The 12,371-nt window shown below is 41.6% G+C and overlaps 1 protein-coding gene across 3 annotated transcripts in view; it reads left to right on the forward strand.

Annotated features, from left to right (window-relative positions):
* Window positions 1-12,371, forward strand: part of radil (Ras association and DIL domains) — an 83,250-nt gene that overhangs the window by 29,249 nt on the left and 41,630 nt on the right. For 2 of the 3 annotated variants that reach the window (XM_034187719.1, XM_034187721.1), the window contains 10 exons: window positions 2,814-2,921; window positions 3,299-3,414; window positions 5,666-5,845; window positions 5,921-6,605; window positions 6,681-6,811; window positions 8,328-8,365; window positions 8,538-8,689; window positions 8,855-8,967; window positions 9,184-9,297; window positions 10,305-10,428. In XM_034187719.1, coding sequence (XP_034043610.1) covers window positions 2,814-2,921; window positions 3,299-3,414; window positions 5,666-5,845; window positions 5,921-6,605; window positions 6,681-6,811; window positions 8,328-8,365; window positions 8,538-8,689; window positions 8,855-8,967; window positions 9,184-9,297; window positions 10,305-10,428 — 1,761 coding nt within the window. The remainder of the gene's footprint in view (window positions 1-2,813; window positions 2,922-3,298; window positions 3,415-5,665; window positions 5,846-5,920; window positions 6,606-6,680; window positions 6,812-8,327; window positions 8,366-8,537; window positions 8,690-8,854; window positions 8,968-9,183; window positions 9,298-10,304; window positions 10,429-12,371) is intronic. The other variant, XM_034187720.1, reaches the window with a different exon arrangement.

Genomic DNA, 12,371 nt, shown 5'->3' on the forward strand with positions numbered 1-12,371 from the left:
TATTCTCAAAATGAGATCATACTTTAAAGGTTCTCTCATGTGCAGAATTTTCATTAAGTCTACAAAGACATCACAGTCAAATTGAGGGAAATATTTTCACATAGTGTGTTATACTATCATTTTATGGTGCTACAAAATCAGGCATAAAATATCAAACTTAACCCAAATTAAAGCACAATAGAGGAGACCATGGGCAACGTTTCCCCTGAAATTTAAAAAATTTAAATTAAATAAAAAACCCTGACTCATTGAAAACAATTACAGAAAAATTATATTGTATAAAAAGCAAACTGTACAGCTTATGAACTTTACAAAAATGGTACATCATGCACACAGTGAGCATGATTAGTCACTTCACTGCTAATTGTATTTTGACCTGTTTTCCCACCTCAATTGAGATGTTGTTGCTGTGTGAAGTAGCAATATTCATTATGCAAACCAAACTTCATTTTGTGGTTTTGAAATAGTGGTAATCTGGGCCATTGAGTATATGCGTAAGGGTGGTCGTTTAATATTCTAAGGTAAAATTTAAGTATATGGGGAATTTCTGTTACATATGTCACAAAAGTCTCAAAAAAGTTGAGTCAGGCACTAGTCAACTTCCTGAAATTGATTTGATTAGTCCATGATAATATAACGCCCCCAGGGGACACCTTCCCCATTAGTTCGTACTAGATGGACCAACTTAGGTGGTCCACGTACTCAAGGTGGGTGGGTTCGAGCAAATGCCCCTACTCCTTCATACTTGGCATTTTATCAAGGTTTTTTGTAACCCATTGCTATTCAGATCTACTGTCTGTTTTCTTTTTTTAAATGCTCCATTGCCCCCCCCATGACCCACCTGTTCTAAGTTCTATGTGTGGTATATTTTCTATGTTTTATTCTTCATTGTAAGATTAGAAAATTTGCATTAAAAATGAAGTTTAAAAAAAGTTGAGTCTGGCCTAAATTATGTTGATAGCTGGAGAATGTCATTTTCAAATCTGCTCCTTGAAAGATATACAAAGCAAATATGTATGACTGCTTTTTTACATTTGCGCAATATCTCTAAAATTAGAAAGGTCTTGTCTCAGAGTGATGCTGAAAAACTAATTCATGCATTTATTTCCTCTAGGCTGGATTATTGTAATTCATTATTATCAGGTTGTCCTAAAAGTTCCCTGAAAAGCCTTCAGTTAATTCAAAATGCTGCAGCTAGAGTACTGACGGGGACTAGAAGGAGAGATCATATTTCACCCATATTGGCCTCTCTTCATTGGCTTCCTGTTAATTCTAGAATAGAATTTAAAATTCTTCTTCTTACTTATAAGGTTTTGAATAATCAGGTCCCATCTTAGGGACCTCTTAGTACCATATCACCCCAATAGAGCACTTCGCTCTCAGACTGCAGGCTTACTTGTAGTTCCTAGGGTTTTTAAGAGTAGAATGGGAGGCAGAGCCTTCAGCTTTCAGGCTCCTCTCCTGTGGAACCAGCTCCCAATTCAGATCAGGGAGACAGACACCCTCTCTACTTTTAAGATTAGGCTTAAAACTTTCCTTTTTGCTAAAGCTTATAGTTAGGGCTGGATCAGGTGACCCTGAACCATCCCTTAGTTATGCTGCTATAGACTTAGACTGCTGGGGGGTTCCCATGATGCACTGAGTGTTTCTTTCTCTTTTTGCTCTGTATGCACCACTCTGCATTTAATCATTAGTGATTGATCTCTGCTCCCCTCCACAGCATGTCTTTTTCCTGATTCTCTCCCCTCAGCCCCAACCAGTCCCAGCAGAAGACTGCCCCTTCCTCAGCCTGGTTCTGCTGGAGGTTTCTTTCTGTTAAAAGGGAGTTTTTCCTTCCCACTGTCACCAAGTGCTTGCTCATAGGGGTCATTTTGACCGTTGGGGTTTTTCTGTGATTACTGTATGGCTTTTGCCTTGCAATATAAAGCGCCTTGGGGCAGCTGTTGTTGTGATTTGGCGCTATATAAATAAAATAGATTTGATTTGATATACGTACCTGGATGGAAAAACATCACAAATCAGAAAGTTTTACCCAGTTTCATATTTTACAAGTACATGGCTGTTCTTAACTCCGTCATTAAGGTAAATGAACTTGTAGCACAAAAGTCTGATGGTTCACACAAACTGAGTCACATTTTAGACCATATGTCCACGGCTGTTAAGTTATATCTTTGAAAATCACTTTAAAGTGAGTTACATAGTTATAAGCATGTTTTTGACTCTCACATGGAGCGGAAGAGTGGGGGGGGATTTCGCTTTGATCATTGCATTCTTAGTATGTCATTGCTGCTGTGAGTGCTGTGGATGCACCACAATAATTACTGATTTCCAAATTAATGGATATTTGCCATTATTTATCATTATTCTGGCCCCATATTTCTGACCTGGTGGGGTTTCTTTTGGGCCTGGTAGCCCATCAAGCTTGTTGTATTACAGGAGAAACACTGTTGGGGCCTGTAATGTGTATTCAGTAATGTGTATTTGATTCAGTTTTGACTGTGATGTGTTTGAAAATGCTGCACTCCACACCTTTCAACTATGTATCTTTCCTAAGTGATGATATGACTCACTTAAAACACACACTTTTATTTTCTGTGCATGCAGGTTTTTGATTGTGTGTGTGTGTGTGTGTGTGTGTGTGTGTGTGTGTGTGTGTGTGTGTGTGTGTGTGTGTGTGTGTGTGTGTGTGTGTGTGTGTGTGTGTGTGTGTGTGTGTGTGTGTGTTTATATGTGGGGTTATTCTGTGTTTGTTTTGGTGAGGGGGGTCTTTTCTCAGCCTCCCCTCCTCTTAATCCCTCCCACCCTGCATATAGGGATCAAACCCCCACAATTCCTGGCGGCTCTAATGGGTCGATCTGGGCTGGGCAAACACAGGAACTCCCCCCTGCGGTCTGTTCGAGTGGTACAGTCCGGCTCTAAAGGTGGGGACTGGCCTCAGGTATGGTGGCTGTCAGTCATTGCCATGGAGACCACCCTTACCTGCGTTGTCACCCACATAGCATCACCCACATTGGCAGTAAATCAAGTGTGTGCGTGTGAATCTACTGTACGTGAACCATTGCATGGCCAAAAATGTCAAAATTGCACCATAAACAAGCTGCACAGTTCACTTCTCATCAGGCTCACTGTTGTCAGCTACTTCCACTGTCATTCAGACTCATTTGACTCCAGCTGGTTTTGTTTGTTCCACACAATTGTAATGTCTTTGCTACATGATAGTCTGAAAAATTCAGTTATTCAAACATATGAATAAATGATAGAATTATCAGTTCTGTTCACTTTTATTTCCCCCTTGCAGATATTAATGCCCAGGCACGTAAGCTCCAAAGGAACAGGGCGAAGGGGACGCTGACCCTGCCCCGGTCCAGCAACTCATCCTTCTGTCGCAGTCTCAGTGAGACCAGCCTCAACCAGGTGGGAACCCAGATTTTAACATAATTGTGACTACATTAGCACTCATTAAGGCAACTGTGTGCGACTGCGTGCTTCATCACACAGTCTGTCTCTTTGTCTGTCTGTCTGCACAGGTAGGAAAAACATCCATGTGTACAGTCTTCAAATGCGTGTACTCGTAGGAGGGAAGCAAACTGCCTCTTCTTACTATTCAACTTTACTATGACAATACAAGCAAATGTTTGGTATTTTTCTTGTCATTGTGATAAGCTTTTCATTGCTGTTATGATGGATCCCCTCAAATAGTGTGAATAATGTTAACATGGATCTGGAGGGGAAAAAAATGCCAAGTTTACTGATGCCACCACTCACCCGCCAGTCAATACATAAAACTGGTGCAGCTGTTGTGTGTCAGGGTAGGAATATTAAAAAAAATTTATTGGGCAGCCACACCCCCTTTTTTAATATCAGACACTAGAATTATGACTCTGGCAGATTCTGGTGATGTGTGCAGCAAAACTTAAAGCACAAAACATTGAAGTGTGTGTGTGTGTGTGTGTGTGTGTGTGTGTGTGTGTGTGTGTGTGTGTGTGTGTGTGTGTGTGTGTGTGTGTGTGTGTGTGTGTGTGTGTGTGTGTGTGTGTGTGTGTGTGTGTGTGTGTGTGTGTGCACCTATTGTACTATATTATTTTGTTGTATTAACATGCCCCATCTCACGATTTGGAGTGCAACCAGCTATCATTTTTGTAATCAATTTTATATTCAATTTGTCATCAAAAGTATTGCACATAGTTTTGCCTCTTCCTGAGACATATAAACACACAGAAATTACAACCATAATATATTATATAGGGCTGCAACCAATTGTGTTTTCATTGCTGATTAAAGCTATAGGGCCTTTCAAATTTCACAAAACTGAAAAAATTTAGTTTCTACCAAAATCCAAGCATTATAATGTAGGTTTGTTTTTGTAACATGTAATGAAGAGAACATATTTATCTGAGGGGAATATCTCATAGTGATTATGGTCTTTTCCTTGATCTCCATCATGCAGACTAACTACAGGAGGAAGCGTGTGTGCACATGCGTGATGTTTTGAGATTACCTGTGACCTGTGTTACATTAATAACCTAAAAGATTTCTTGTAAAACACTTTGAAATCTGTCACATGTTGGTCATAGCATCTGATCCCTTGAATTTCTCCTCCTCAGGGGTTGAAATTCTAAATTGTTTTCAGACAGAATGAATTTCGGTCATATTGGCAATATCATACATGAGGAATCCCTTATCTAAACGCCATGCAATACAATTATTGTGGTGCCAAAGAAAATTCTTTTTTATGACTTGAAACTTAAAAAAAAAAAAAACAGTGGAATGATCAATTACCTGTAGTTCTTTGGTCCATAAAACATCCAACTGTGAAAAAAAATGGTGATTGGTGTTTCCCAATACTAAGATCTCTTGTTTTTTGTTTGTTTTTTAAAAAGTAAAAATTTGTAATAATTAAAATCACATTTAAGAAGCTGAAATCAGAGAACTGTGACTTAAAATGATTATACAATTATCAAAATATTTGTCAATTAATATAAATGGTAAATGGACTGCATTTATATAGCGCTTTTCCATCTGCATCAGACGCTCAAAGCCCTTTACAGTTATGCCTCACATTCACCCCAATGTCAGGGTGCTGCCATACAAGGCGCTCACTACACACCGGGAGCAATAGGGGATTAAAGGCCTTGCCCAAGGGCCCTTAGTGATTTTCCAGTCAGGTGGGGATTTGAACCCATGATCTTCTGGACTCAAGCCCAACACCTTAACCACTAGACCATCACCTCCCCAATATAGTAATTAATTCATCTTTGCAGTTCTACTCATAATTTAGGGAAAAAAGAAAGAAATCCAGACCAGACCTAAACTTCTCAACATGTTTCATCAAAATTACTTAATCAGTATAACCCCTGTATCATGCCATGTTGTAGATGTTTCACAAAAATGTCCAAATTCAATCTTTTCATTAAACATAATGGTATTGATTCCAGGGTAGGTGTTTGATGGTCTGGTTCTGTAATGCCCTGTATTAAATTAAGAAATGCTATTTTGAATATCCATTACAAAATTTTATACCGCAACGTTTTCATGTTTAGCTTTTGAGTATAAAGCAAATTCAGACTTTGGCATAAAATATAGCCTCCTTAGTTTTTATTCTTTCAGTTGTTTATCCCTCTGCTTTAGATATTGAATGCTTTTGTGTGGATGTTTTTGTCTGCAGCTGGAAGTGGGAGAGGAGTCCAAACGTTATTATTCCACTCTACCGGGGCCGGTAAGGGGTCGAGAGCGTGAGGTGACCTCCAATGGACGGAGGAAAGAGGAAGGAAGTCACGGAGGAGGAGTGAGGCACTCACTTTACCAGTCCCCTCACCTGCTGCTGCTGCAGGGCTACAATAAGCAGGTGGGGATAATCACAGTGTTTTGTTGGACACTGGAAGCATGTCTGCTGTGCTGTTGATTGTGTTGTGTGTTATAGGACTGTCTGGTGTACCTGCTGAACAGAGAGCAGCATACAGTCGGTCAGGAGACGTCATCAGCTCGTCCCAACATCTGCCTGTTTTCTCCTGATATCTTACCCCTCCACTGCCGCCTGCGCAGAGTTCCTGCCCCACGGCGTCATGCCAACAACAAGGGAGAAGATGTGGCTGATAATCAGCGGTTTTGTGTGGCTGTTGAGCCTGTGCTCAACGCCACAGTCTTGGTTAACTTTTCCCGCTGCGAGCGTTCCATCACACTGCAACACGGTGACCTCCTCTCTTTTGGGGCGCACTACATCTTCTTGTACAAGGACCCCACAGGTGCGAAACCATTGCCTGCTCAGACGCTGGCACGGCTTCGAACCCTAGGGCAGCTTTATGATGGCGGGGTGGAGGAAGGAGAAGGCGGTGCTCAGGTTTGTAAGATGTGTGGCTCTGCGCTGAAGGACAGACTACCACAGGTGTCGAGTGTTGCAGCAACTAGGCGCTGCTTCAAACCTCACCTGGTAAAGCCCCGCAGTGTGGGAACCACAGCAGTTGGACACGCTGGGTTGACAGGAGTGGAAGGAGGTGGTGGACGTGCAGGAGGAGGAGGAGCTCAGAAAAGGAGGCTGCAGCTGGAGTTTGACCAGGCTCATGAAGACCAGCTCTTGAACAGGATTATGTCCCTCATAGAACCAGGAGGTCTGTGCTCTGATTTTGGTGTTGTAGAGGATATGATTGTATAATTTAGTTAAACTGGTAACCTCTGTCTTACAGGAGATGACCATAAACTAACACCAGCATACCTGTTGTGTCTGTGCATACAACACTCTGCCTCGTCCTTCCCGCCTGGAAGTTTTGGAAAACTGCTGCTTAAAATCGTCCGTAGAATTCAGACCATTGCATGGGTCAGTGTTTGGTTCTCTAACAAGCTGTTTGTGTTCTTGTGTGTCTGCTACTGTGTGTGGTACTTTGTTTTTTGCTGAAGATGTTCTCATGAGAATGCAGGACTGCTGTGTCTGTTAAGTTAAATCAGAGGTCTCAAACTGACTTCAGAAAGGGCCAAGTGGGTGCAGGTTTTCTTTGCAACCACCCACTCCAGCAGGTGATTTCACTGATTAACATCACTTTGAGCAGATGCAAACAGTTAATCAGTGAAATCACCTGCTGGAGTGGGTGGTTGCAAAGAAAACCTGCACCCACTTGGCCCTTTCTGGAGTCAGTTTGAGACCTCTGAGTTAAATGGTTGAACATGGCTGCATATTAACTGTGTTGCACACCCATAAATAAACAGTCTGTCACACAGGCAGTGGGGCCTTATGTTGGCAGTGACATCCATGTCTCATAGTGCTCAGCCTATGAGGCTGATAGATGTCTGAGAAGAGCCTTTGTTGTCATGAAATTGCTGGACAGAAGTGTTTGTTGATGTTGGTGAGTTGGCATGAGGATGAAGGTCCAAGACATCATCTAGTGTTCAGATTTACTGTGTGGTTGTGAGACAAGGACCAATTCAAATAGAGTCAGGGTGCAGTCGCTGCTGTGGTTGCTGCATCAACCACATCAAAGAAACACTCTGGATCCTGTAAGGCAATCACCCAGGCAGATAACCTCGTTCCCTTGTAGGGGGGTGATGGTCTAATGGTTAAGCGTTGGGCTTGAGACCAGAGGATCCTCGGTTCAAACCTCAGCCAAACCAGATTATCACTAAGAGCCCTTGGGCAAATCCTTAATCCCAGAGTTGCTCCCGGTGTGTAGTGAGTGCATTGCGTGGCAGCTCCTTAAAATCAGTGTGTGCATGAATAGGTGAATGTGAAGCATCATTGTGAAGTGCTTTGAGCTTCTGATTCAGATGGAAAATCGCTATATAAATACAGACCATTTACCATTCTGTCAATACTATAAATTGCTATATCTGTCACCAGATCAACCTCTGCTGTCAGAGAAAATATTAGAGGTTCAGACAAATATGAATCATTTCATAAAGCAGCTTTTTATATTTTATAACGCACAAAGAAATAACTGATCAGTGTGGAAGATCTCACTCAGGAAAACTACTTACAAGTAGCCTAACTTAGCCAAGCTAATTCCTAAGAACTAACTAAGAATTTATTTATGCAGTGAATGGGTTTGGTTTACCGGGCTAACTTGCCAGTTAAATTTCAGTGCTGATCATTTCTCACTTCTGGAGTCCACCTCTTGGTCCTTCAGCCACGCTCTATGTCTAATGAAGAGCTCAAAGTCACAGTTATGTATGTGATAACTGCCAATATTCATGCTTGTTTTGAGTGTTACAGGTTTTGTAAATGTGATAATGGGACCCCCCCCCCCCCCCGCCCTCTCTGTAGGTTATTGATACCATCATCCATAGTTCTACACATATCCTAAAAGTTTAATGAGAACCTAATTACACTGTGTGCGTTTCAGGAAAAGACAAAGGAGCTGGCTCAGAAGCAAGCTCAGCAGTGAGTGTCGCATTTCATTTCACCTACCACCATATTTGTGTTTGCATCTCAGTATTTAGCCTAGCTGTATTTAACCCTTCGTGTGTGTGTGTGTGTGTGTGTGTGTGTGTGCGTGCGTGCGTGCGTGCGTGCGTGCGTGCGTGCGTGCGTGCGTGTGTGCGCCCTCATTTAGCCAGGACCCAGCTTCTCTGTCTCTGCTTAGTATCTCAGACCTGGTCCCAGACCTGCAGACCATATTCTTCTGGATGTCCAACTCAATAGAGATCCTCTATTTTATACAGCAAAGAGCACCAGCTTACACTCACAGCATCGATACGCTGCAAGGTACACAAACGAATGTAACAAGTGTGAACGCACCATGGAATCATTACTCACACTGACATACAGTAGGTCCTGATATAGCTAAAGCACCCCCTCTTGCTCATGCTCTCTTTCCTTTGCAGTATATTGGCTCTTAAATCTGCCTCTATCTCTGCTGTCTGTTCCTAGGGTCAAAGGAGTCCTTGCTATCAGCGACCATATCAGCCAATGAGGAGGCAATGAGTATCTTGGAAGAAGTTATCATGTACACATTCCAGCAGTGTGTCTACTATATTACAAAGGTAATCTGTCCACACAGTGACACTGCCATAATCCTAACAAGCATGTCGTTTTTATCTTGTTCTTGAGCATGCAGGTTGAATTATAAGAGGCTCTTATTCACATCAAAGGCCTAACCTAGTTGAGAAAGAACTATGATTGGCTGGACTCTGTGTAATTTCTGATCATTTCCATCACTGTGCATGTGTCTGTCCATCTGTCTCTGTGTGTGTGTCCAGGCACTTTATGTTGTGTTGCCAGGTTTGTTAGACTGTAATCCATTCCCAGTGGACAACTCTGAGCCCTGTTGGAAAGGTGTAGGGTTTCCAGAACCTATTCGCAGGGTCCTGCAGGTAAGCATTACATTTTTTTTTTTAAATTCATGGCTCTGTTCTGATTGTATATCCACCTCAAAATGTAACGGTTATGATTACAGGCCAGACCACACATTTTCACTAACTTATTTTATTATTAATTAAAAAGTACGTAAATAAGTAAGTCCTATATAGGCCCCGAGGCCCGTTGCTGGTGGTGCTTGGCTCTCCGGATTCTGTAGAGTGAAGTGGACTACATAGAGTCTACAGCTTCCCTGGATGGGATACCAGTCCCTGGTAGGTTACTTCACCAACCAAAGCCAGTACCCATTTACTGCCTGGAGGACTGAGACAATGCAGATTAAGTGTCTTGTCTAATTTCTAAATTGGCGTCACATGGTGATCAACATGCCACAGTTCAAATTGACTCTGATTTTTAAGCAAAGCAGTAAATCCTTCTGGTTAACATTAAATGATAAACTTTGTCAGCAAGATAATATAAGCCCCCACTTGTCTCAGTCAGACACTGAGATGACATCACCTGAAAATAAATGAATGTCAGGTCTCCAAGACACAATCTGTTTCTGTTCCTTTAAATGGAAAGGAATGGCTGCTTGCCACTCCCCTCTTTACAGCTTGAACAGTGAAATAGCTGAACAGACACCCCCAACCCCACCCTCCTTTGTGCCACAGACGGTGTGGGCATGTTGCATAGATCTGGGGCTGGCTCAGGTGTGATTCAGAACCAGGGGTCCAGATATATCTCTTAATTCTCAATTGTAGTAGGGACATTTTCACATGCACAGCTGTCAATGACAACCACGCATAAATAAAAATGTAAATTTCAACAAAATGTTTCTTTGAAAGGAGGAAAAAAGAGAACGTTGGCATTTTGATTTATGAATTAAGGAGTTAATTATCAGGTTTATTTAATTACTCTCATGTCAATCACGTTATTGTTTCAGAGCCATTTGGAATGTAAATACAGCATTAAAGTTATCCATGGGAAATGTGCTGTTTTGTAACCTCGGTACTTGTGTGTGCAGGTGTTCCAAAGTGCCCAGGAGCTTCTGCAGGGGTACCAGGTACACACGGAGATTCAGGCTCAGATGTTTGCTTACCTCTTCTTCTTCTCCAACGTCTCACTGTTTAACCAACTGATGGACAAAGGTAGGTCAAAACATACACACATTCACACTCCTGCTCTCTCACTCATTGGCTCCCCCTCCCGTCTGTACACTTTTTGTGTGTGTGAGAATGAGAGTGCATGTCCTTGTCAGCATTTTGACAGAATCAGATTTGTCCCTGGTGCCCTTCTCCACTCTGCATTCTGGCTCTCTCCTCCACTTCTCCTCCTCCTCCTTCCATCCATCTGGCCATCAGGGTATAAGACAAAAGAACACCAGTGATATAAAGAGGGGGAGGGGGAGTCCAGATGTTTTTGTCATGATCTAAATAAAGAAACCAGTAATTTACTGGCAGCTATAAGTATTTTTGGTGGGGGCGGGGCAGGGCAGGGGAGGCTGAATGTCGCTTCTAGCCTCTGCTCACCTTCTCTTTGTGTCTCTGGCAACATAAGCACATGCATACACGTGCACATACATGTCGTTTGTCTTCATTAGCCATGGATACTGAAGAGTGCTACCAAGAGAGGGAAAAAATACTTTTATAATCTAGCGAAGGCTTTCCTACAACCCCCCCCCCCCCCCCCCCCCGTTGCTCTTTGATATTTCTGTACTGATGGTGTCCATGGTAACAGCCAAGGGAGTTTATAGCAAGTATCGCCGACGTTTGCACTGGTTTTTCTAGTCCAGCGCACACAGACACACACTTCCCTCAGAATTCCGTAAATGCCACACATATGCACAATAATGGTTTAATACTGTGTAACACAAGAAAGACTGACTAGAGAGTTGAGATTAAGAAACGTTTTTGATTATACAAGGTGACATTAAGAAAAACGTGGATAGGGTTTTTTTTTTTAATAGCTAAGTGCACATTCTTAGGTAAATCCGTGGCAAATTTAATTTGAAATGAAGTTGTTTGGGGTTTTTTTGGGGGGGGGGGTGTTTTGTTTTTTGTAATGTTTCAAAGTTAAAAGATATTAGAAGGTTTATTAGAAATTATATTAGATTTTAGAAATTAGATATTAGAAATTACTGGTTTCTCCAACATGATGTTGGATTGTCCCCTCGAAACATCCAACATCAACTGCACTGGAATTCTAATTATTTAAAGTGTTTTTGGTTTTTTGGCTTTGTTTTTACAATGACAATGTGTCAGTTTTTGACAAATCATTGCACAGCCTGTCAAAATTTAAATTCTGCTCTTTAATCTCAAAGTGAAAAAAACTCTCCTGAGTATGATTTAAGTTGAGTAATAAAAATGTAGAACACATTGAATAAAAAAAATGGAACACAAAACAAATGAATTGCTTAAGGCCCTGTCACACCATGATGATTTAGCCAGCGTATGCCAACCGTATTAGAAAACACTGGCATAAGTCATAAGTTAAGGGTAAGGTTTTTATATATAAGTTAAGCGCGCTGAAGCACATTGAAGCACGCTGATAGACGTCCTAATACGCTGAGTTCCTTGAAAAATTTTGGACATACTGAAAATTTTCAACACATGCCAGCGTGTGACTCATACGTCTGGCACATGCGGGAAATAGGTTGTAGGTAAGTTATGCAATTGTTGGCACACGTTTCTTGTAATTTACTCATGAGTCTAAATTCATCCATTAATGCTGTCCATTGATTGGCTGAAAGCTGTAGTCCTCATGCAAACAAACTGTTTCACACACAACATAAATATAAAGTCTGACCTGTTCATTTCAGTCGAGTTCATCATCACAGTCTGATGATACGTATCCACATAAAGCTCCTGATTTTTGAAAACGACATCTGAAAATACTTTAATTCCCTGTCATCGCTGGAAACATAGCTTTTTAAAGCAAGTCCCTCAGTGGTTTTCTGCTCCAGGTGCACTTCTCAGAGGATACTGGTGTCGCGATCTGATCACACAGAAGCACTGGAATGATTTAAAATTTTAAAGTGCCAGTCGGCTGCGATCAGGTGTGATCACACCTGAATAATGCACTGTAAATCTTA

Source organism: Thalassophryne amazonica, chromosome 15 (assembly GCF_902500255.1).
Source record: "Thalassophryne amazonica chromosome 15, fThaAma1.1, whole genome shotgun sequence".
In the NCBI taxonomy this organism is placed as follows: Eukaryota; Metazoa; Chordata; class Actinopteri; order Batrachoidiformes; family Batrachoididae; genus Thalassophryne; species Thalassophryne amazonica.